This window comes from Barbus barbus, assembly GCF_936440315.1.
Source record: "Barbus barbus genome assembly, chromosome: 30".
Taxonomy (NCBI): Eukaryota; Metazoa; Chordata; class Actinopteri; order Cypriniformes; family Cyprinidae; genus Barbus; species Barbus barbus.
The window spans coordinates 26464723-26491474 of NC_136758.1; the positions used below are offsets into that span (position 1 = coordinate 26464723).

Below are 26752 nucleotides of genomic sequence, written 5' to 3' on the forward strand. Positions count from 1 at the left end.
GAATTTTGTGAAAATGCATATAATGAAGGTTTTCTTTAAATATATTAGGCTACATTTAATTATTGACTATAATGTTTTGTGCATTATAATACACATATTTTTGGCATATTTTAATATTTTATATATATATATATTGTTTAATATTTCTTTAATATATTATTTAATAATAATTTATATTTATTTGACATTGCATGTTTAAAAAATAAAGGCATTTTATGTTAAATAATTTGTATTCAGAAACGTTTTATAAAGTTTGAGATTAACATAACTTTTTTGACTTTTGAGCTCTTTCAACTACCACTGAAGGCGTGGCTTATGAATATTAAATATGTCCTATTTACGTTGCTTGGCAACATTCCTGGAGCTTCTAATGAGGCTGCTCATCGCTCCCTTTAACAGTGGTATGCTTTTCAGCCAATCAGGTACGAGTATTTGGTGAACGTGACGAGAACGCGATTAATATTCATTAGCTATTCCTCTGTCATAGTAGAACTCGTAGTCTTTATGTAAGACGCAGTTAAAACTCTGGCAGTAGCGGTCCTTCCAGCAATAGTTTACAAGTTACTACAAGTTAAGGCACAGCGATCTTCCTGCATCCAGAAATCACAATCTGCTCATCAGGTAAACATAAAAGTTCACCGAATTCAACTTTATGACAGCATTGCGCAATGCATTTTTTACTATAAACATTGTCTTGGCAGAAGAGGCAAGCAAGTACAAGTCGTGTAATGTTTTCTGCCCTGTGTTTGCTTTTTACCCAGAGACTTGTTAGTTTTAAATAAAATAAAATAAAACTAGTTTCCAATGAAGAAGGCAGTGCTGTTTAATTTGTGGGGTGGTGTTGTTACACCCCATCTCGCCCAGACTTTTCAGAAGTTTGAGGAAACTACTGATATTCCGAGGTATGTGACTATTATTTGTTTGTTTTATGTAATTCCTTATATATATATATATATATATATATATATATATATATATATATATATATATATATATATATATATATATATATATATGCTTTGCTTTTGCATTTAATGTTATATTTCATTACCAATACTGTTTTGCTCTAGGGGCTTCATTAAGAATGTAATTGCAAAACTTGGCAGTGAGAATGCACTGTATCGCTTGGAGAAAGGAAAAATCACCCTAACTCAGGTTATTTTCATTCATTCAAAAAATATATTAATGCATAAGGCATGACAGCATGCATGCAGTCTGCTTTAGTGCAACAAAAATATTTACTCATGCATAACTGGTTTCACATATCAGATGATTCCTGAGTTTGAAGCTGAGTGTCAGAAGGTTGCGGCCGATCAGGGACTTTCTTTACCTGCGCAGTTCTCAGCTCAGAAGCTTTTCAGTGACATTGGGCAGGTAGAATTCAACAAGCCGGTTCTTGATGCTGCAGCTGTCCTCCGCCGTCATGGTATGTTGCTTTTGTTGAAAATTAGCTAAAACTATACCCTCAGGCCATGCAAGATGTCGATGGGTTTTTCTTCATCAGAATAGATTTGGACAAATGCAGTGAATGGGTGCCGTCAGAATGAGAGACCAAACAGCTGATAAAAACATCACAAGTAATCCACGTCATTCCGGTCCATCAATTAATATCTTGTAAAGTGAAAAGCCGTGAGTTCATTATGCATAATTACCCTTCCTCCAATAGAAAAAGTGCATCTCCTGTTGTCCTCTCACATCAAAATATAACATATTTGTTTGTAACTGTGTTTGATCTGCGCATATTTCTCTCCTGATTCAGACAAGATTACTTTTTCACTGGAGAAAGCAGTATTATGGCCAGAGGCAATAGTTTGAAGTTAAACATATCTTAATGATGGATTTGTTTCTTACAAGCACACATCTTTTTGTTTCACAAGACATTAATTAATGCACTGGATTACTTGTGGATTGTGATGTTTTTATCAATTGTTTGGACTCTCGTTCTGACGGCACCCATTCACTGCAGAGGATCCATTGATGAGCAAGGGATGTAATGCTACATTTCTACAATTGTTTTTTTTCCGGTGAGCTAATTTCTGGGATCTGGGGTGGTCTGATGGTGACTAAATTCTTAGCAAATTAAAATTTTGGGGTGAACTTTTCCTTTAAGGCATCTCTACCTGCGTCCTGGCCAATATCTGGGTCGATGACACTGATCAGAGAGATGGCGTTGCTAGGATTCTCTCCGTATTGGAAAGCCATTTCAACCTGGTTGTGAGATCTTGCTATGCCGGTGTCAGAATCCCAGAGCCAGACATCTTTACCAGTGCCCTTGAGAAACTTGCGATTAAACCTCAAGAAGTAAGAGCAGTAAATAATTTCAGAAGCTCTCCAATTGGAAAGAGCGAATTCAAAAGATGCTAGTTAAGGATGTGACCAAATGCTCTTATAATTTACTTGTTTAAGGCAATCTGGCTGGATGTGGATGAAGAAAGTATCAAGGCAGCTGAAGGTTTGGGAATGACAGCTGTTCAAGTCAAGGACATCACTGAGGCTCTTAAGGAAATCCAGAAGCTTACAGAAATAGAGGTGAGGAATTCTGATCCTGAACCTTGTAATTCCATTGATATACTGTAAAAAAAATGTATGGTAAAAGACTGCAAAAATGCTACAGTAAAAACTGTTCATTGGTTAACAGCAGGTTCCCTTATTATATATAGTAACTGTAATAAAACTGTAATGAAAAACTGTAATAAATCTAAAAATACTGTTAAATGTACAATTTTTGGAAGTTATAAATCTTTTAATTTACAGTGAAAAAAAACAACATAAATGACCTTTGCCATTTAATGGTTTTAATGGATAACTTGACAGGTCACCAGTGATCTCCGGCCACCGTCTTGTGATCCTGAAAATGTCTCTCATGGATATATGGATATTAAGGTAATTTATAATGCTTATCTCTGTTTTAATTGTGCCAAAGTTCACTGGCAGCGTGTTATTTTTAGCAAGGGTCATGAAAAGTGTGTTCCTCTGTTTTTCAGCCTGGTGTGAGGATCCACTATGTGGACTTTGGAGATGGTCCGCCTGTTCTCCTGTGCCATGGCTTTCCTGAGAGTTGGTTTTCCTGGAGGTATCAGGTGAGGAACCCCAAATCTGATGCAACTGGAATCCAGGACTTTGTAGGTAGTGAGATTATTGTGAATCTCAAAGCCTAGTGGTTAAAGATCAGGGCGGGTAACCCACGGGTATTGGGTTTAAACGGCAAAAGCGGTGATTCATGAGCTTTCACTATTATACGTTTGAATACGGCTCCAGGGGCACTGGAATAATGTAAGTTGCTTTGGGTAATGAAAATAAGAATGTACCCTTTTCAGACTGTGATGACGCAATGAGTTATATTATGTAATCTAGCAACTTTTTTGTAGTTTAATTTTGAAAAGATTTAATGTATATTTATAACTCTGTACTCTGTGTTTTATTACCTTAGTATTAAATTACAGAAAATTGGTTAATGCTGCCGAGTGAACAAAACCTATCATAGAGACCTTGGGATGGTTGCTTTGAGTCAGTAAGAATTCACCTTACATCCTGTCAGCTTGGTAGCAATGCATTAATAACACTCAGAACACCTTAACTACCACATAACAATGTCCTGGCAACCACTTAGAACATAAGCGCCACTCAAGTACTATATCCTTCAGGTGTTATTGTTTTTTTGTTTGTTTTTCATCAGATTCCGGCTTTGGCCAATGCTGGATTCAGGGTTCTAGCTCTTGACATGAAAGGCTACGGTGACTCCACTGCTCCACCAGGTCAGTTATAATTATACAGTATGTGTCATGCTTTGTTTTTTCTTTTACCTTACATTTACATGCTTTTATCCAAAGTGATTAACTAAAGAGGAACAAAAGCAAAGAAGAACAAATGTACTTCATCGAGAAGCCAACAATATGCGTAATATACAATGCCAGGCTTGTTTGACAACTAGATTAGGAAGCAAGCTAGAGAAGAGGATAAAGTTTTTGTGAGCGTATAAATGCTTTGGTTCAAGAGTGTGGGATGGTTACAAAAAGGTCTTCAGCTGCTTCTTAAAAGATGTGATTGTTTCAGCAGTTCTTGTGGAAGTTGGCAGTACGTTCCACCAAAGAGGAACAGAGAGGGTGAAGGTTTTGGCGAGTGACTTTTTGCATTGTTGTGAAAGCACAAGAAGGTGTTACTTATTCTGTGACTTGAGTGTTAATGCATTCTGTTCACACCATCTGTTTTCTACTCTATATATGCATGCTATAGATCTTATTTTGAACAATTCAACTGTGCATATTGCATTTTTAAATGTTATGACCTACCTCAAAACGTTTAATCCAAATGTCATAACTGGACCTTTAAGAGAAAATGGCAGACTTCTCTCTGGTGACATATGCAGGACTTCTCCAGTCATTTAGTCCAGTTGTTTAGTCATTACATTTACATTTATTGATTTAGCAGACGCTTTTATCCAAACCAACTTACAATTGAGGAATACAATAAGCGATTCATTATAAAGAGGCAAATAGACACAGGAAGTGCTAGTGATACAAAGTTTCATGGATTGTCCATAGTAGATAGTAACTAGACAGCGAGAGGTTAAGGAAAGAAAGCAAAGTTTTTTTTGGGTTTTTTTTAAGATGTCAAGTGATGACGGAAGAGATGAGTTTTCAGGTGTCTCTTGAAAATTGTCAGGGACTCAGCATTCCGGTTAGGGGTGGGAAGTTCATTCCACCAGCCAGGAATGGTGAATGAAAACGTTCTGGAAAGCGATTTTGTGCCTCTCTGTGATGGCACCACTATGCATGGGCCCTTTTGGGTTCGTTGAAGACCAGTCGTGCCGCTGCATTCTGAATCATTTGTAAAGGTTTGATTGTGCTTGATGGAAGTCCAGCTAGAAGAGCATTGCAGTAGTCCAATCTAGAAATGACAAAGGCCTGGACAAGAAGTTGTGCAGCATGCTGTGTAAGGAAGGGCCTGATCTTTCTGATGTTGTGCAATGCAAACCTCCAAGATGGAGCAATTTGCAATGTGGTCTTTGAAAGTCAGCTGGTCATCGAAGATTACACCAAGATTTCTGACCGAACTTGATGGGGTAATTGTTGATGAACCTAACTGGATGGTAAAATCATGCTGTAGAGTTGGAGTGGCAGGGAAGAAAAGAAGCTCAGTCTTTGCCAGATTAAGCTGTAGGTGATGTTCTTTCATTCATGCCCAGGCAGCCTGAGATCTGTGCAACTGGATCATCTGGTTGAAATGAGAGATAGAGCTGTGTGTCATCAGCATAGCAATGGTAGGAGAAACCATGTGCCTGTATAATGGGACCCAGTGATGTAGTGTATATGGAGAAGATGAGGGGTCCAAGAACTGATCCCTGAGGAACCCCATTTACCAGTTGATGTGCTCTGGATACCTCCCCTCTCCAGGCTCCTTGAAAGAACTACCAGTGAGATGGGAGTCAAACCAGCGAAGTGGAATCCCTGTGATGCCCAGTGATGAAAAACTCACTATTAAAACTCACCCCTGCAAGCTTGGGTTCATCTGCCTCCAATTTTGAATGCAATGGCAATATATTAAAATCTGATCAACAACTGATGCATAGAACCAAGTCCAGGCCATACAATTTTTATACTCGGATGTACGTCACAATATGGCAGAAAAAAATCTCTACGAGCATTTCAAAATCACTTTAAATACTGCAAAAGCAGTGTTAATCCCCTTTCAAAATGAAAAATGAAATGGCATTGCTAAACACAGGGTTAAAAATGTCTGTAACCTGGGATTAAAAAGCCCAAAGTGAAATATAAAAACCCCTTAGTTGTGTTTCATAAGATTCTTAACCTATGACAACTACTAATTGTAATCCACAGAATCAGCGCATAGGTTGTTTTTTAGATGGATACTTCATTTTTGCTCATTGTAAATTAAAAATACATAGTCTTTCCCGGGAAGTTGTCAAGGTAAAATGTTAAAGGTTTTTTAATTGCATCCTGTGATCAAGGACGCTTAAAATACAGTAAATAAGAAATTCGTCTGGAAATTATATGGCCTTTTAAACATAAATTGTTATGTATAATGGGTTACATTTTGAAAACAGCATGTTTTTTTTTTCCTTTGGCGTCAGCTGTGTTTTTAAGATGACCAACAGGAACTTTCATTACTGTTGGTAAGTTTGCAGAACAGGATGCTTTGACTGTTTACAATAGCATTAAAGCCTGTTCAATAGCCATTACATCTGTGAATTATACCAAAGTCAGCGCATGAGTGAGAGATCCTAAAATCTGCTGCTGAGAGTTTGTTTTAAACGTGTGTGCGCTACCTGCTCAAATGCCATGTTTTAGCTTTAAAAGCAGCATGAAGTTCTAGGTAACTGAAATAAATGCCCGAAGGGATTCCAGGCACTCCAGTTCCCCTGTGATCGCTGCGGCTTCATGCTGAGAATGAAAATGAGAAGCACTGCTCTTTAGCATGTGCATCAGGTCACTTCTGTGATGGGATTTGAAGTTTACATAAGAACTGCGTGTGGAGTGACAGTGCATGTTTTCAACAATAAGTTATGAGAGGCTGTGCTGTATTTTCAATATATTTCTAATATAGCATGATCTCAAGGCCTTTAAATGATTACAATGCAATAAAATTAAGACATTTTTCATTAAAAGTTTTTTTAATTAAGTGTTTTATCCAATGTCCTTATGCTAGAATATATAGTGCCTGTTAATTAAGGTTTATGACTGCTGTTATTATTATTAAACCGCCCTGCATCAAATTTGCTGAATGAAAGCCAATAGTTGTTTCTTATGAATATTGGGCTGCTGACTCCAAAATTGGTCAAGTCAAGTCACCTTTATTTATATAGCGCTTTTAACAATACAGATTGTGTCAAAGCACTTAACAGTATCAAATTGGAGGATAGAGTGTCAGTAATGTATAATAATAAGATCAAACACTCAATTTTCAGTTAAAGGCATTTTCCTGATTTCATGTAGCATATCACACTTTCTCGCAAAATGTGATGCATTTTGTAGCATTTTTGCTTTTGACAACCATTTGTAAGGTGGCTATTTTAAGAATTCTTGTATTATCCCTTGTTCAGCTGAAAAACTGCCACAAAACATGATTCCTGTCTTCCTCTGAGTCAGGTTAAAGCTATTTGTTAAATGTTCAAATGATTTTAATATGCATGAATGATTTTGAAGACATTATTTTAAGCCTAATCTTGATTTCAAGGTTAGAATCATGACCAGTGACAGAAGAAAATTCAAACAAAGAGCCAGATGTTTTCTGCTACATCATGCTTTTTTGCAGATTTTGTGAAGACAAAGCTTGTTTTGTAAAAGTATTAAAGACGATAAATTGAGTATTTAAACATTTTCCACTTGTTGCAAATTGTAAGTTAAATTATACATTTTTAATACTACGTTTTCAAACACATTTGACTGTTGTTATTTTGATATGTGACCCTGGTCCACAAAACCAGTCTTAAGTGTAAATTTTACGAAATTGAGATTTATACATCATCTGAAAGCTGAATAAATAAGCTTTCCATTGATGTATGGTTTGTTAGGATCGGATAATATTTGGCCGAGATAGAACTATTTGAAAATTTGGAATCTGAGGGTGCAAAAATATCTAAATATTGAGAAAATTGCCTTTAAAGTTGTCCAAATGAAGTTCTTAGCAATGCATATTACTAATCAAAAATGAAGTTTTGATATATTTACGGTAAGAAATTTACTAAATATCTTCATGGAACATGATCTTTACTTAATATCCTAATGATTTTTGGCATAAAAGAAAAATGGATAATTTTGATCCACACAATGCATTTTTGGTTATTGCTACAAATATACCCCAGCGACTTAAGACTGGTTTTGTGCTCCAGGGTCACATATGTGCATTAAAGCTAATACATATACTGTATGTAATTTGAAAAATCTTGTTATTATTGCCATATGAAAAGGTACAGAACATAGAATAAGTTTTGTTTTATTCCCACCTTTTTATGCAGAGATTGAGGAATATTCTCAAGAACAAATCATGCTGGTAATTAAAACTAATCCATGTGAATTTACTTATCCATGTAAATGTAAAGCAAAATTGATTAATGTTGCATAAAACTTTGTCATCCCTCTCTTGGCTTTTTAGGATCTGGTGATATTTTTGGATAAAATGGTATGTACAGTTTTTTATTTTTTTATTTCCACACATGCATATAATTACAGGATTACTAAACTAAATGACTAAATCTGCCATATTTATGATATTGGATAATACTGAAAAGCATAAGATGCATTGCTGATGTTTTAGCCTCTGACTTGTTAGACATATAAGTGTCATATAATGAGTGTTGGGACTCAGGAACCATTTCGTATTATTAACTGGTTTGCTTTACATTTACATTTTATGCATTTAGCAGACAAAAGGGACATACAGTGCATTCAGGCACTGTATATATATATATTTCTTTGTCAGTATGTGTGTTCCCTGGGAATTGAACCCATAACCTTTTACACTGCTAATGCAATGCTCTACCACTGAGCCACAGGAAGCCACAAAAGAACAGAAGTCTATAGTACTGTGGCAGTCTGAATTGAGAAATAATTCAAAATTAACAGTGATTCGTGAACGAATGAGCCGATTCTATTGAATCAAGTGCATGACTCAACAAGTTATTTATTTAAATAAGAATCTCTACTTTATAGTTCTCCAGTGTAATCATATTGTCAAATGCTGTTGCATGTGTTTTCAGGACACATCGGCCTGGTTTCACAGACAGGGCTTAGCCTAAACCATGATTAGGCCATAGTTCAATTAGGACATTTAAGTAATTTTTATAAACGTACTTAAAAATATTACTGGTGTGCATCTTGAGACAAAACAAAGGCACTGATATATTTTAAGATCAGTCAGTGCAAGTTTCTTTCAGTTGAAACAACTCAGACTTACATTTTAGTCTAGAACTAGGCTTAAGCCTTGTCTGTGAGACCGGGGGGTCATGTTTTAACCCTGGCACTTGTACTAATCAGGTTTAGTCTTGTCTGAATGATATTTTTCATACATTTTCAGTGTCGTTCATTATCAGACAACCGATCGCTCTCTGCTCTTTTGCACATCTCAAAATAGGACCGTGTTAAACTGACTCACTGTACTAAAAGTAACTCTGTCGAAAAAAATGAGAGCAGTTCCCCTTTTTCAAGCAATTTCATAAGAATACAGTGCTCTTGTTTTTGAAAGTCTGTTCATCCATATTTAGTTGGTCCACAGTTAGACCAGCAGGTTCTGCAGTGCAGATAATACACGATTCGCATTTGGTTAGTGAGTGGTGCAACCGTTAAGTGCATTTGTCCCACAATATATCCATTTGTTATGACCAGACTAGATGAATGTGCTTCAGCTCAGCAGAAATATATGGCGCATGTCTCTTTCAGCACATTCTTTGTCAGTGACATGCAGTGACATGCAGTGAGAAGTAAATTCAGTGTCTTTGGTCCCATTTGTCTTGAGGTGCTGGTCATGAACTTTCAAAATATAATGCTTTATGACCTCTGACAGTAAATATGAGTAGTTATGCTGTATGCTAGATTATTATTAGAGTATTTTGGCTGCACAGTTGCTCTATTCAGCTTTTGTGCAGTTGCTTTAATTGTTTATTTGGAAAGAAATTGTTGGTCATCTAGTGTGCTTGACCAGAGATTTTAAATATTATAGTTTCATAATATATAAATACTAAAATAACGTTGGTTTAGTGTGAAAAAGCACAAAGCCTGTCATGTATCTGAATGGGACAAATCACTGTATTCCTGGTCAACGTCTTTTGGAAAGTCTTACCAGAAGAGTAGAAGCTGTTTTGAAGCAATTAGCTTATTATAAATGAAATGCTTTTGGTCATATATTCTACTTATTTTGTACATATATTCACTTTGCAACTCCTATCAACCAGTCATAATTAAGAATTTAACAATGTGACGTGGAAGGCATGAGAATCTTCTGTGAGTAATGTGTGCCGTTGAGTTTATTTCCCATCAGGCTGTATAACAGGGTGGGCGGCTGGCCGTCATTGTGCTGTGAAAGAGGTCATTATCCTCTAATTAGCTGCTACAGTTGGTGGTCTAATTGTGTAAATAATGCAGAGGGGAACACAATTCATTGTGCGAGAGGAAGTGATCTGTGATTTTTGACTGTGTATGGGATTGAGACAAACAGATACTGGGCCTACAGATACAGTTTCTTCAAGACTGTCTTGACTTGGTTTTAGAATGATGTTAATTGACCCTTCTCTGGGAATTTGATTGACAGGCGAGCTGACCAATCATAAGGCTGAATCTGCCATTTTGTCAAACAAACAAACTAGACAGAAGAGTAGATTAACTTCGGTGGACTTGAACTTGAAAAATGGTGTGCATTGATGTCTTTCCATGGTTGAAACAAGATACCTTCTGATGTTCATTCATGTTTATTTCGTGCTTTAAGTAAATATGAACAGATGATTGGTTCATATGCGCTTGAACTGAGATGCTACAGCGATCTGTCACAACATATTAAAGAGCCACAAAATGGTATTTATTGTTGGAATTTCTTAAAAAAAAAAAAAAAAAGACAATCACTTTGTTTCAAGCCAAAAGTAACCTGCTCTGTCTTGTCTGACAGTGTTCCACGATATGAGAGTGCCATGGCTTGTCAAATGTAGCAGCGGTAACTTAAGGGTACAGGTTTTTGCAAAAGGTGAAAGATTAATATTTAAAGCTTTTATTTACTTACGTATTTATCTAGTTGTTATGGACCTTGGTTTGTTTGTTTGAAACGACAGGGGGCGACGAGGAGTAATTTTCCTCTAAAACCATCGGGAATCACGGGTGAGAAGAAGTCATTTACCGGTCTCTTCTCCCATGAATGAATGAGTTGAATTAACAATTTCTTTATGAACTGATTAAAATACTCTTAAGCTTTTGGGTGTATTTAGCATCAAACACAAGATAACATTAAACAAATAGTGTATAAATAGTGTCCACATTACTTCTAATTCTATTTTTATACAATAAAAATAAAACGTACTTGCATTAAAAAGCCTTGGACAACCTATGCAAAAAAACAAAACTAAGCATTGTTTTCCGTCAAAGCGTCAAAAAGCACCTGATGGAGTTTGAACTTCACATTGAACTGCTTCTGTTTCACACAAATGCCGGCACAGATGTGCATGTTCGGCTAGAATCACCCAGAACTCGTGCATCTTCGGAAGCAGAAACATATGCCATTACCTAAATTGCACTGTTGTACAGTTATGGAGGCCCTTCATAATGCAGAGGTCAAACGCCTGCTCTGTCTATAGTTAGCAATGGCCCTATAGTATGCAGTGTTTAATAAACAGCTGTTTTACTAAATTCTTCTGAGGTGAAATTCAGTGCAGTCCCGTATCGTGATGCGTATCGTACCGTGGCCTCTGTATCGTGTTACGTATCGTATTGTGACTTTGCTGGTGATACACAGCACTAGTAAACTGGCAGTGGACTGGTTTCACAAACCAAAACAGAGACCGACAAACCTGGCCAGAACACACATTTTCAAAGGAGAATAACTGACTGTAGCATTTTTTTTCTTCAGATAAACAAGTATGTTAGCTTAGCATGTTTCTTAAATATCTGCAAACATATTATGGTATTTTTATGCTTTAGTAGAGTCAAAAACCTACATACAGCACCTTTAATTGAAAATAATCATGAAAGCACATGTAAATATTACAATGAAAAAAAAATCTGAAAAAATAATAGCCTGTATATAGTTTTCTTTTTCATAGTTTTCTTTTGATTTTGCACTGAAATATGATTTTTGTGTCATGAAATGTTCCTGTGAAGTTCCGGTAGTTTTGGACCTTTTTGTTTTTTGTTTATCGCTTTCAGCAATTTTAATCCTGAAGGAAAAACAATTGAAAGTAAGAACTTAATTAAAACTAATGATGAAAGTACATGCATTTGTTACTATGGAAAAACCCCCTAAAATCTTAATCCTAAAATAGTCTACATTATTTCTGAGGTTTCTTTTGATTTTGGACTGAAATATGATTTCCATGTCATGATTGTACCTGGTTGTAATGTGATCATTATTGTATTATTGCATAGATGAGTGTACAGTTTTGTCTTTCTGCTCCGCAGGGCATTCCACAGGTGACTCTGGTGGGTCACGACTGGGGCGGTTCTCTGGTGTGGAACATGGCACAGTTCCATCCTGAGAGAGTGAGGTATTGCATTTCAGAGAGAATCATTAACAAAATGATTCAAGAGTGTCATGAGTGTTGGTTTAGTTTGATGTCGGTTATGCACAGTGCACAGAAATGCAGATTCTTCTCATGTTAATCATTTTATTTTGCAGGGCCGTGGCGTCTCTCAACACACCCCTTTTTCCTGTGGATCCAAAAACAAATCCAGTGGAGAAACTCATGGCCATACCAATCTTTGATTACCAGATCTATTTCCAGAACCCTGTGAGTGATTATTAATATTGAATTATGTTAATTTATATATACACACACACACACACACACATATACATATATATTCACTCACCTAAAGGATTATTAGGAACACCTGTTCAATTTCTCATTAATGCAATTATCTAATCAACCAATCACATGGCAGTTGCTTCAATGCATTTAGGGGTGTGGTCCTGGTCAAGACAATCTCCTGAACTCCAAACTGAATGTCAGAATGGGAAAGAAAGGTGATTTAAGCAATTTTGAGCGTGGCATGGTTGTTGGTGCCAGACGGGCCGGTCTGAGTATTTCACAATCTGCTCAGTTACTGGGATTTTCACGCACAACCATTTCTAGGGTTTACAAAGAATGGTGTGAAAAGGGAAAAACATCCAGTATGCGGCAGTCCTGTGGGCGAAAATGCCTTGTTGATGCTAGAGGTCAGAGGAGAATGGGCCGACTGATTCAAGCTGATAGAAGAGCAACTTTGACTGAAATAACCACTCGTTACAACCGAGGTATGCAGCAAAGCATTTGTGAAGCCACAACACGCACAACCTTGAGGCGGATGGGCTACACCAGCAGAAGACCCCACCGGGTACCACTCATCTCCACTACAAATAGGAAAAAGAGGCTACAATTTGCACGAGCTCACCAAAATTGGACGGTTGAAGACTGGAAAAATGTTGCCTGGTCTGATGAGTCTCGATTTCTGTTGAGATTCAGATGGTAGAGTCAGAATTAGGCTTAACAGAATGAGAACATGGATCCATCATGCCTTGTTACCACTGTGCAGGCTGGTGGTGGTGGTGTAATGGTGTGGGGGATGTTTTCTTGGCACACTTTAGGCCCCTTAGTGCCAATTGGGCATCGTTTAAATGCCACGGCCTACCTGAGCATTGTTTCTGACCATGTCCATCCCTTTATGACCACCATGTACCCATCCTCTGATGGCTACTTCCAGCAGGATAATGCACCATGTCACAAAGCTTGAATCATTTCAAATTGGTTTCTTGAACATGACTGAGTTCACTGTACTAAAATGGCCCCCACAGTCACCAGATCTCAACCCAATAGAGCATCTTTGGGATGTGGTGGAACGGGAGCTTCGTGCCCTGGATGTGCATCCCACAAATCTCCATCAACTGCAAGATGCTATCCTATCAATATGGGCCAACATTTCTAAAGAATGCTTTCAGCACCTTGTTGAATCAATGCCACGTAGAATTAAGGCAGTTCTGAAGGCGAAAGGGGGTCAAACACAGTATTAGTATGGTGTTCCTAATAATCCTTTAGGTGAGTGTATATTTTATAATTATACAGTGATTATAATATATGATTTTGTATTATATTAGTTATAGTATTTAAATGTTATATCTATATTAACATCAGTATTTTATATATGATAACACTTTACATTATTAAAATCAATTAAATCGATTTAATTACTTGTTAATATACATATATGCAAAAACGTTATCTGGTAATATTATTTAATGGATCTAAGCTAACATGAACTAACAATAAACTGTTTTATTTATTTATGTTATATTTATTAGTGCTTTTGTCTGTTGTATCAGGGTGTTGCAGAGGCTGAACTGGAGAAAAACTTTGAGCGAACCTTCAAACTGATGTTCATTGCAAGTAATGAAACTGTAAGTTTCTGAGTTTAATTTGACATTTATTAAATACATTTTATTAGAGTTAGTTGCAAAGCTATGAAAGGAACAGCTCTATATTTTATGTTTTCTAAAGCATTATCATAGCTTTGTGTCAGTAATATTTTTAATGTATTAAATGATTCTTGAAAAGCGGTTATTGGTCACTTATGAGTATTTATGAAGTCAATAGATGACCGAGATTTCCTCAAGATCATAATCATGCATGTATTTTAATAAGTTGTTCAAAAATGTAGTTATAATTCATGTTGCACTAGCAAACATCTTGACAGAGCAGGAACCTTATGTGTGAGTAAAATTCTCCCTTCATCTGAAGTGACACGGTTATCTGTTCGATATTTACATTGCTTATCGCCGGCATCAAAAAGCCAGCGCTGATGGAGATCAAATAGGCGAGGCGTGCGGTTGGTGCTGAATGACCCAGCATCATAATGAGGGCCACTTAAAGGGCTTCCATCCAGGACTCTGCTCCTGCACTAATGAATCACAAAGGCAGGCGGCAGGCCGGCCATCGCTCAGCCTCAGGTAGCCACGGGCTGCATCTCAATGAGTGTGTGGGCCACTGTGTCGGAGCAGACGGGGATCTCTAGACACAATCCCCTTCTGTTGCACATCCCACCGATAAAACCTGGAAATCACCACGGAGGAGGGGAGACACAAGCCACTAATTGCATTCACATGCCATTTATCCAACAAAGAACCACATCATTTGAAGGAAACCTGTGAATATCTTTCATTTTTCATTTCAGTGGAAACATCAAGTATTTTTTGTATTTTGATGGCTTCTAGGGTGGTATTATGAATGTGGTTGATTAGTCTCTGTGATATTCTGGTCTAATTATATTTGATTCTGGGATCTTTTAGCCAATTTTATGGTCCGCCAGGTGAAAATTGTAAGTCTGATATCGCTTAGAAAAGTAATAGCACAGATTTCCTCAACCAGCTGCACATTTTTTGAGGTGTAATTCACATCCTTACTACGTAGCAGCACCTTTTAAAAAGGAAAAGATTTGATGTCTCTTATTACAAAGGAAGGACTGTATGAAAAAGTCTGACCTGAGCTATATTTAATAACCAGACTGTCATAGAGAAACACCATAGAAATCAAATACACTGTTAGACATTTCAAAGGGTTTTTACAGTCACTTACTACAGTTACTGTAATTACGATTTACAGTAGTAAACTGTATTTGATTTACAGTTGCAAACTGTACTGTTTTACAGTAAATTACTGTAAAAAACAATTCATCAGTATACTACTGTAATTCATTAATTTTAATATAGATTTCATTAGATTTTATTATTTTTTATATATAATTATATTAATTATTTTTACTCCACATAGGTACCACTGACGTTCAGTTAAAACAGACACAATAATTACAATTTATCAAATTCTTTATTTAAAACATTGCATGTATAACACTTAAAAATACAGTCTTCCAATGCTGGAACAGTGCATCTTCACCATTTCTCCTGTCTTACGACGTTTTGCAGTGCATTATGTTGTATCCTCTGGATTTACCCTCACAAATAATCTTTAGGCAACATAAACATAATGGGGGAAAAAGACAAGCAGCCAAAGAATACATATCCCAATGACCATATCCCATATCAAAACTCAAAATATGTCATTTCCTTACCTAAAACAAGGCTGGCGTGGAGATCTTTGAGTCGGCGGGGTTGTCAGTGGGCGAGGAGATGGAGGAGATGCCGATCCACGGAGTACTTCTGATTTTATTGACTTGATCTTAACGTTAGATAATATATGTGGAGTCGGGACAAAGATGAAAGGTGTAAATAAGAGAGTGATTAATATATAAAATAAAATATTCCGAACCCTTAATCAATCTAGAATAGTTTGGGATCCTAAAGCTAAAATGAAGGGTCTCTTAGGTGGTCATCTAAACATAAGAAGTATTAAATCGAAAAGTGATCAAGTTCATCATCACTTACTGTTTTAGTATGGTTTCTGTTTTGATAATCAAAACTAATGTGAGACCAGTGAGGTGCTAATTCGGCGAGAGAAGGTGTCAATAAAAAGGTCCGTACACCATACTAATCAAGCAATTACAACTGTTTATTGTTGATACACACAGCTGATATCAATAATACTGATAATGATCATAGGTAAATGCATAAGAGAATAGTGATAATCAAAAATAAACACATTAAAGAAGGATCATCATAAGCCAGTGCATAATATATGAATGATCATGAGTAACTGGATAAAAGATAATATTCGTGAATGAATAATACACTAACTTGAGCATACACTAAACCTAAAACCCCAAGCAAAGTATTATAACCAATATACAACCTCAGAACTGTGCCATCATCTTCACTCTTCAAAAGACTGGGGAGCCCGTTTCAGTCACAGTAGAAGACCAACACCTGTCCGAGAAATGCCGGGCGACGTGCACTTATCCCACGGCTGAGCTTCCACTGAAACTGAAAGAAACCCCATGTTTTATACCTAAAAATTAGTGTGCAGGTTAAGAACAACCCTCCAAGTGAGAGAGAAAGCAAGTTGGCCAGACTCGATCCCCCTCCCAGTTGGGTGCATTGTGTTTTAATTACAAAAAAAGGAACCATTACTCAGCAATATTTCTGAGGTTTCGCAATAAGTACATTGTGTCAGAATTCTGCACCTAGTGCTTATCAACGTCAAGATGGAGGTCAGTGAAACAAACTCGTTATTCTTTCCCAGGACAATAATGATGTTGTTTTGCATCAGTTGCTTCACCAGTCTGCAACCTTGAATGTATCCCCCTTAGACTTTCAGTCTCTAAATGTTCATCCGTTGAGCGTACCACAAAAAACAACCCATCTCTTACACTTACTAAACTCAAATTTAGATTTCCTTTGTTTATCAGAGACTTGGCTTCACGAAAATGTTTCTACTGCAGTAATTCAGGTGCCTGGTTTTAATGTTTTTAGAAAGGATAGAGAAGGTTCCAAGGGTGGTGGAGTGTATATACAATATATATATATATATATATATATATATACAGTATATATATATATATAGTGATATATATAAAGGATACTATTCAGTGTAATGAAATCCAGTGGGTGAATTGCCAGGAATTGGAATGCATTGGTTTAAACATTGTCTTATCTCCAGAAATGTTGTTTACTCTCATTGTCATTTATCGTCCCCCTTCTTCTAAGTGCAGTTTCTATGAAAATCTTGAGACTTTACTGAAAGAATGTAATTTTAACAAGGAGGTAATTATCATGCGTGATTTCAACATTAATTGGGAAGATAAATCTACTAGGAAAAATCGTAAACAGATAACTGATAGTTTTGATCTTAAACAATTAATTAGTGGGCCTACTCAAATAACTAATTTTACTAAAAGTCAAATTGATCTAATATTTACTAATAGACCTGAGCGAATCCTGTAATATGTTAACTGGTCTGTCTGACCATAATATGATTCTGGTAACTAGGAAACTAACTAAGAAGAGGTTTAGCTCATTTGTTGGGATACCAAAGAATAAACAAGAGAACTTTAAAGGTGCTATTCAGCAGATAGAAAGGGATAATCTATTATTGGGTATTGACTATGAGGAAGATTATGAGGACATTTTTACAAAAAGATTAGAAAATATTATTACTGATTATACCTGTAAATTTAATCATAGAAAGAAAAAGAATATGGTCCCATGGATAAATGTAGACATTCTGAATTTGATGAAAGAAAGGGATCATGCATTGAAAACCTCACTTAAAACGAAATAGATATCGATGTACTATGTTAAGGAACTCTGTGGTAAAGAAATTACAAAAAGCTAAAGCAGATTGTTTCCTCACTATGATAGAAAAAGCAAGAGGCAATCCTAGAATCATTTGGAATCAGTTAAAAAAAATAACAGGACAACAAAATGAAGATAAGAAAATTCTAGAACTTAAACTAAAGGGGAAATCAATAAACAATCCAGCTGAGGTGGTTTTTAATCATCATTTTGTTGATTCCGTAGAAACTATTACTCGTTGTTTTCCACCTGCGTATACTAATGTCTGTCCAGTTACGACAGTGGAGCCTGTTTTTAGAATAAGGCCTGTTAGTGATTCTGATGTTATGAGAACAATTAGATCTCTTAAATCATCTAGAGCAAAAGATAAATATGGCATGGATGTTGTTATGCTCAAAGAGTCCAGTTTTACCATAATTAAACCTATTACTAAAGTTATTAATCTTTCAATTTCCCAGGGAAAATTCCCAAGTGGAGATATTTTACAGTCACCCTTATGTAGATTGATCATAAACACAGCTAAAGGGCGTCTTAACAGTGAGCAAAAAATGTGTAACAAAAAAAATGTGAATTTGGCCACCCTGCATCTAACACAAGCTGCAGGAGGCAGATATGACTCAGTCAACACACCCATGTGGGGCCCATAGGGGAGGGGTTGCAACTGGGGATATCTGGGGCCCACCTGGGCTACCCAACTGGGACCCAGCTAATTTGAAGATGTAAGATGTGCTCCCTTTATAACAGAGTGAGCATGATCCCGAAATCGAAAGTGAAAGTGAACAGCAAGCACTGCTCATTCAGAAGAGAATCGACACACAGCACAGATGTTCTCCGGAACTCTTACACTCTCGTGGGTTCATCGCCCCGGGCAAAACCCCCGCTGGATCCGTGTCTTCCTCGGACGCGAGTAGCATGGCGCGACTCAATATAAGACAATAAAAGAAACCATTATGCATATTATCTACAGTGGATGCGGACAGTAAAGTGATGCCCCAGTATATTTCTGACGTACAAATGTACTCCAAGCGCTCGCGCTGTTTCTGACATGAAGGACAAACGGATTTTTCAATCATTACAAGCGATGTAACACGTCCACTGTAGTCAGTCCCAAGCTGTTGCGGCGTTTTAGACACGGTGTAAGGCAAATCGTGTCAATCCAAATGTAATAAATGAGGAAAATAAAACAACCTCAATAGAATGGCGCCAAAGGGTATTTACTGTATTTACGGCAAATACAGTAGTATACAGCAATTTAAAAAAAATACAGTAAGTCTCTGTATGTGAGGTCTGAAGTCACAGAAAATTCCCATGATGCAAAGGGTATTACAGTTATTTACTGTAAAGGGAATTTGCAGTATTATACTGGGTGATATACAGTAAATAACTAGAAATTACAGAAATGTCTAACTGTAGTAATGTGCTAGAAAACACTCAAAATACCTTAGCAAATGCATTTTTGTTAATTGAAATAAATAAAGCAGAAATATTAGATGACTTAAACTTAATTTATTGCAGTTATTTGCCAAAGCAAAATTTCTAATTTTTGTTTGATGAATTACTAAAATGACTAAAACTAAAACAGAAATAAAAATGAAAGATAAACAGAACTAAAAAAAAACATAAAAGTACATAAAATGACTAAAACTAAAATAAAAACTGAAAGTATAAAAATAAGAGCTAATTCAAAATATGAAATAATATTAAGACATTTTTAAACTAAAATGATAGTAATTATTAATATTTTTGAATTAGCATTTATTTGTACGTTATTCCGTTTTTTTATCATTATTTCAGTTAGTTGCAAAGGCAACATTTCTAAAGATAAACAGAAATATTAAAAACAAATATTAGTAAACTTTAACTACAATTAAAATAAAAACTGAAAATATAAAAATATAAGCTAATTCAAAATATGAAATAAGACTAAAACTATGGTATTTATTAATATTTTAATTAGCTTTCATTGTTATAATTAAATTTTTTACCCTTTATTTATTTATTTCAGTCACCAACATTTCTAGCTGAAGTACTAAAATTACTAAAACGAAGCCTGAAATTAAAATTAAAGATAAAAAGAAATATAAAAAATTAAAGCTTAAAAAATTTTAAACTATATTTTAAACTAAAATTAAATTTCAAAGCTGAATATATATATATATATATATATATATAAAGCTAATTCAAAATATTAATAAATGCTATAATAGTATATCAGTAATACTAAAATAACACTGGCAACCTTCTTATCTATAATCTGCAGAAATCATTTCCAAACACTGCTGGAGTCTGCAAGAGAGGTAAGAAAGTTTTATCTGCTTTTTATTATTTGATGAACAATGGAGAATGATTGGCAGCATCATTAGCTTCAGCAATTCAAATTGCTTCTGTTATGCTGTCAGCTTCTGATTTAGTTCAGTATTTTGTATTGAGAAATGAATGCATGTTTGATTTGAGTTGCACTTGAGAAGAACGGTACAAACCGTTCATGCACCAAGCCTCACAAGACCACCTGACTACATTGGCCTTATCGTTTTGTTTTCCTTGTCTGCTCTGTTGTTTATCAGGTGGATTGCTTGTGGGGTCACCGGATGATCCACCCCGCAGTGCTATTCTGAGCGAGTCTGCGCTGCAGTACTATGTGCAGCAGTTCACCAAGAGCGGCTTCAGGTACACTGAGCAAATGGGCAAAAAGTGCATCTTATTTATGTGCATTCATATGCATTGTGATTTACTCAAGTAAGACATGTTATTATTGGAACAACATTTTTATGTTTGGTTTGCAGTTTTTAACTCTTACCCAACTATTATTTCCTTCTGGTTTTAAGTGCGAGTTCAAATTGATATCAATGTTGTATCAACTCCAATAAAGGATGTTGTTCCAGGCAGATGTCCTGCTAGACTAAATTATGTCATGCTATGGCTTCATATTTCTTCAAGAAGTGTTTTATATTTTGTTTACCTTTTAAAATAAAAAATTTGATAAAAGGAAATTTGAAAAAATCTCCTCATAACAGTAGTTCACCCTAAAATAATTCTAATAATCTAATATATTAAAATAATTCTGTCAACATTTACACGTTGACTTTAAACCTGTATGATTTGTATGATGATGAAATATTTTGTATGATTGTATGATGATGAAATGATCCTAATTATTTATCAAATAATTAGGATCATTAAGATCATTATTTGCATATGCACTTATTTCTTATTTAATAACATCACAGCAGGATCACACAATTTCTTAATGCTTGAACTTTAATGTAACTAAATGTGTTACATCAAGTATGAATATGTGGAAGTGCAGATGAGATTTTCCACACACAAAGCTATTTTTGTGGTCTGTTCTTCCACATATTTTGAAATAACAGAATTTGTATGTGAACTAAGCCTTTAAACGTGAGGCATTGATAATGAATGCATGCTCATGCACGTAGCATTGATGACATGTTGTCACTGAGGGTCTGGTTTTGTCTCAGGGGTCCTCTGAACTGGTACCGTAACGGGGAGAGGAACTGGCGTTGGATGTGTTCCAGGCCGAGGGGCAAGGCAAGTGTCCTCACCGCGCTCCCACTCTGACACGTCACTGTCAGAAATACCCAAGTGCTGCTTATTCCAGCAATTCCACTCCACATCTAGCACAGTCCCTCAGCCTGAGCGGAGCAGATGGTGTCTGTTCCCTTTACCCCAACATCTGCTCCTCCACGACAAACTGAAGTGCTTTAACTCTGGCTGTATCACTCATAAATGTGTGTTTCATTAGGAAGTGAAATCAATAACTGGTTCATCTTTAAAATCAGTTGCACTATTAAAAAAAACTGATGCAGATGAATTGATTGAGGCCATTAAATGTTGTTTCATGTTGCAAATGCAGTCAAGCCATAATTTCAAAACCAAAACATTATTTTCAAAAATCTAATATGTTACACACTTTATCTTGTTGCATTTTTAGTCAGTTCCTTATATGTCAAAACTGATTTGGTTAGTTGAAAGTACATGACAGTGCTTCTGCCGTTACAGATCACGATGCCAGCTTTAATGGTGACTGCAGGAAAGGACCCTGTTCTTCTGCCAGCCTTTGCCACAGGCATGGAGAACCTGGTGAGACAGCGACTTTGCTATTCTTCCATTATGTTAATGCTTCATTCACGTCGTGCTACAGATTACTATAATAATGACTTGAATTATAATGAGATTTTTTCTATGAGCTGTTCACATCCTCAGCCTCACAGGTTTATGGAAGTTTATTTACAGCAGGCAATTTAACAAAAGTGACTTTATATCACACAGATTCTTGCAATTCTGAGTTTGTATCTTTTTTTTTCACAAGTTAACATTAGAGTTCTCACAATTCTGAGAAAAAAACATTTCAGAAATCTTGTGAGATACAAACTAGCAACTGAGAGTTAAACGTCAGAATAGTGAGATAAAACGTTTTTTAAGTTTATATTTCGCAGTTCTGATAAAAAATAGTCCAATAAAAATGGAATTGCAGGAAAAAAGTCAGATTTTATATCATATAATTCTTTTAGAATTGCAAGATATTTTTTCTCAGAGATATAAACTCACAATTCCGATGTTAACTTGCAATTCTGAGAAGAAACGTGAGAATTGTGAGATACTGATTAACAATAGTGAAGCAGAATTCTGAGAGAAAAGTTACAAATTACTTTTGTTTTTGTGAGTTTAGAAAAAAGTCAGAATTTTAAGATATAAACACAAGTCTGACTTTTTTCGTAAAATTGGGAGATAAAAAGTCAAACTTTGAACTGTGAGAAAAAAAAGAGAATTATATCTCTATAATTTTGCCCTTTTTCTCAGAATTCGGCAATCTATATCTCAAATACATCAAAATTCTAATAAAAAAGTCAGAATTGTGAGAAATAAAGTTGCAATCACTTTTTTGTTTTATTCCATGGTCGAAATAAGCTTCCTTACAAATAATTAGTGTCTATGGCAAGTTTCAAATGTAGATGTACATTACAGTTATTCCAATACTTTACATAAACGCAGTATGATGTGTAATGTCATACAGTAGCATGGTCTGTGTCAGCTGACCTGATGTCTTGTATGTTTCTGTCTGAAGGTCCCTAACCTCACCAGAGGCCACATTGAGGAGTGTGGACACTGGACTCAGATGGAGAGGTAAGATTCACTGGAAACTGAATGTTTTTCCACCAAAACAATGATACCACTTCCTTAAGGATGATGTCATTGAGGAACTGGCATTTTGACAAAAGACTAACAGCATGGAAAGTGATAGTAAGAACACAGGGAAACAATATGAATTGATTACCAGTTCAATAATATTTATTTGAAACATTTTATTTGAAGAAATACATTTATTTTAAAATATCACATCTTAAACCAAAGTAGTGAAATGATTAAATATTCACCCCAATGTTCAATTAATTGTGATATTGTGAAAAAACTAATATGATTTGCGTCTTTATAAATTGATTTTATTTTATCCAGTGTTGTATATACTGTATGATGGGGACATGAAAGTCTACTGCATAACAAGTGTGATTCATTATATTGACATTGAACTTAATCAAAAACTCATATAGCAACAATTGACATGTCTGAATGGCTTTAAAATAACATGGTGCTGCTTAAATGTCAGCGAGGGATCAGGAATACTTGGTTTCCAGGAAAACTGGAGAAAAAAAAAAAAATTGACGGACTGTCTGACCTTTAGTACTTTAGTTGACTGTTGTTATATGGGGAGTGTAATAATTGAAAGAATAAAAGAGGTTAATACGATGTCAGGTTAGGTTAGCTGGATTAGATGCTCATAAATTGTGTAAGATATGGCCTACAATTCATGTTTGAATCTTATATTTTCTGAAATGTTTGCATTCATCTTCTTCCCATCATTCCTTGTCCCTTCTCTCAGATCAATTTGTGATATCGGTAGTAAACACTTCTGAGTCATATTACTTCAGCAGCATATACCAGGTTATACTCATAAAAACTCTCAATTATATATTTAGGTTGTTTTATCCCAAATACTGTATAATATTTTTGCATGAAGAAAATTAAGCCATTTTAGAAAAAACATTATGCTTTGTGACACAGGGGTATTATAGTTTAGTAAATAATTAAATAAAATAATAAAAAGATTAAACCATAAAAAGCTTGCTTTACTGGAATTAAAATAAACTTGAACTGGAATTAAATAAAATATTAAAAACGTTATTTTTATTTTATTTCAGCTAGTTGCCAATTAAGGCAACATTTCATTCAGTTTGACTTGATGTATTAAAATAACTAAAAATAAAACAGAAATAAACAATCATCATGGTCCAAAAATAGGCATTATACTTGTACAAGAAATGTAATGTACAATGTATATTTTTGGGTATACAAGTACGTAGGTAAGCAAGTAAGTATTTATTTATTTATTCATACTTTTTGCATATATACCCTTTTTTATTTGGATGAAAGACATGGACACGTTGGCATGTTGAAATATTTGAAATGTACATCAGCAGCAAATTGCATTGTGTTAAAAGCATGTTTAGGAAGCTTGTGTCAAAACAGTCAGCTCGACAGACTATTATTTTCATTGTCATTTATAAGCCTTTTAGAGCAGCAGCGCGTTACCATTCAGCATTTCTTACAGAGAGGAGCGTCTCCCATCAGGACCGGTGTAGGCATTCAGTTTTAAATGAAGGATTGCTCAGATCCAGGGTTTCCATCATTGAACGGGGTCAGGGCAGTGATTGTGCAACACCATCACCTCGGCCAAGCAGCCAATCCCATAAATAACGTGACACTGACGGAGAGATCCAGCTCACCTCAAGGTCAAACCACCATATAGAGAAAACAATCCCTCTTACATGTAATTTAAAAGATACAAAGTCAAAACACTAGAACTCACATCTGATAACGCAGAAAGAATCTCACATAATCTGTTCAAGGAAGCATCCGGGTCACATTTCACCCAGTAATCAACAGAAGGAAATTAGGTTGCATACTGTTAGGCTTACAGTAGTTAACAACCATCCACAGCCGATTTCATGTGCATACTGCAAAATGAACTCTTGTGAACCCGCTTTACTAAAACTGACCCACAGTGTTGGCTGAAGGGTGATGTGTACCGTACACGTCCTTTAAAGTGTGACAGATGGCCTGAAACTGTTGACAGATGCTGTCAGATAAGTCAAAAATGGAAACCAAACCCACCTGATGCGTATCTCACACCGCCAACAGCTCTTTCTATCCAGGTCATGGGGCATTTCAGAGCTTTATTCTGGTAAACCGGCTGTTTCAGATACAGCTATCAGATTTACTTGACATATACTTGGCTGGCACTGCACTGGAAAAAAAGCCTTTTTTTCCCCTTCCCCAGTCAAATATCTAAACACTCTTAAATCAAGATACATTTATAGGAGAAGAAAAATCAAGATCTGAATTTTTAGTGAATATCTAAGATATTAGATTTCTGAAAGAAAAAAATAAGTAAATGTAAGCTTAAAACAAGAAATTATCTGCCAGCAGAGTTTTATATATATATATATATATATATAAGTTTGCATATGGAAAATAAAGCCTTTTTTAGGATCATTAAAATATTTAAGATTTAAAGAGATTTAAGCTTAAATTTACTTCATTCTGATAGATTTTTCAGAAGACAACTTCTCAAGTAAATGTAAATTAGATTTTGTGTACTGGAAAACAAGACAAAAATACTTTGTAATTAAATGATTTTTTTCTATCTTCTCAAAGCTCATCTGTATGACAGTGGTTTTATGGTAATGTTCTTGTCGTGTGGTTAATGTTCTCCAATCAGTCGTTCTGCTATCAGAGCAGAGCGTGATTTAACCGTCCTCTCCACACTGACCTGAGGGCTCGATAACGCAACCCTTGCGGCTGTAAATTATTTTAACGTCTCTTGACCCCTCCACCTCCATCACCCTCTCCACCCTCCGCTGAACTTCAGTAATCAATAGATGAACGCTGACATTCTGAACCTGTCAGAAAACGCCTGGCTTCATTTCCAAACCAGGACATGAGACGTGACCCGATGACCCCGTAAGACAATGATTTTTATGCGTCTCTGAGAGTGTTTTTTTCTCTTGTGAAGCTGGTTTGTGGTTGCTTCCTGTCGTATAAGATAGGAAATGTGCTTAGTGAGGTCTGCTAAATGTGATGAGATTTAAATAGCATTAAGGGTTTTAAAAAATCAAACACTGCTAAGTATTAAAGTTGAGTGTGTGCGTCATCCTATAGCATTTGAGCTTGTTGAGGTGCTTAATTTATGATTAGTTCAAATCTCTTAACTCTCATCATGAGCCACAGTAATAGAAAGCATCACTAATCGTTTTAACGTCACAGTCGTTTGAGGTTATATCACGTGATCAGATCAGTCCAATCTCTTTTTCCTCTTCTCTCTTCAGGCCTGCGGAGCTCAATAAAATCCTCATCTCCTGGCTGAAGGAAACACACCAGAAAGCCTCTATCTCTGTTCATCCCAAGTTATGAGAGCATGATCTTGATTTAACTGTACGCGGGCAAATTAACCCCCAGCTACAGCGCACTAATATCCAGGCTTGCTGATTGTATAATAATAGTTAATTGTCATGTGAGTGGATTTCAGTAGTCCAATACTTTTTAAATGAAGTCTTTTATAATATACTGCAATAACAAAGAACCATTTTTAAGGCTATAGTGCAAATGAGCTCATATTTACATTTTGTGTGTAATCTGTCACTGTTTGCACTGAGTGTAGATAGCCACTGCCTTTTTAATGTAATGTTGATGAATGTCACATTTTATTATGAACTCTTTTTATTAACAGCTTTGCTTTGCCAAATAAAACCAATAAACAGTCCTTTGCATTGTAATAAACTGAATCAATACTGCTTTACAAGAA

The 26752-nt window shown here is 35.7% G+C and overlaps 1 protein-coding gene across 1 annotated transcript; it reads left to right on the forward strand.

Moving 5' to 3' along the window:
* Positions 1-508: 508 nt before the first annotated feature.
* LOC306850510 (bifunctional epoxide hydrolase 2-like) lies at positions 509-26752 on the forward strand. The gene is made up of 20 exons (XM_079386171.1): positions 509-621; positions 764-902; positions 1071-1155; positions 1270-1426; positions 2111-2301; positions 2407-2529; positions 2815-2883; positions 2985-3080; positions 3677-3755; positions 7976-8010; positions 8113-8139; positions 12114-12199; positions 12331-12442; positions 14011-14085; positions 20132-20168; positions 20436-20538; positions 21351-21420; positions 21892-21972; positions 22958-23016; positions 26277-26752. The coding sequence occupies exons 2-20, from the start codon at positions 805-807 to the stop codon at positions 26359-26361; spliced, it is 1668 nt and encodes a 555-aa protein (XP_079242297.1). The 5' UTR covers positions 509-621; positions 764-804; the 3' UTR covers positions 26362-26752.

Excerpts from the sequence above, each read along its gene's own strand:
- LOC306850510 (XM_079386171.1), top strand. The coding sequence starts at position 805 with ATGAAGAAGGCAGTGCTGTTTAATTTGTGGGGTGGTGTTGTTACACCC. Across the intron at positions 1,427-2,110 it reads AGCTGTCCTCCGCCGTCATG|GCATCTCTACCTGCGTCCTG; the intron begins GTATGTTGCTTT and ends TTTTCCTTTAAG. Across the intron at positions 2,302-2,406 it reads TTGCGATTAAACCTCAAGAA|GCAATCTGGCTGGATGTGGA; the intron begins GTAAGAGCAGTA and ends TACTTGTTTAAG.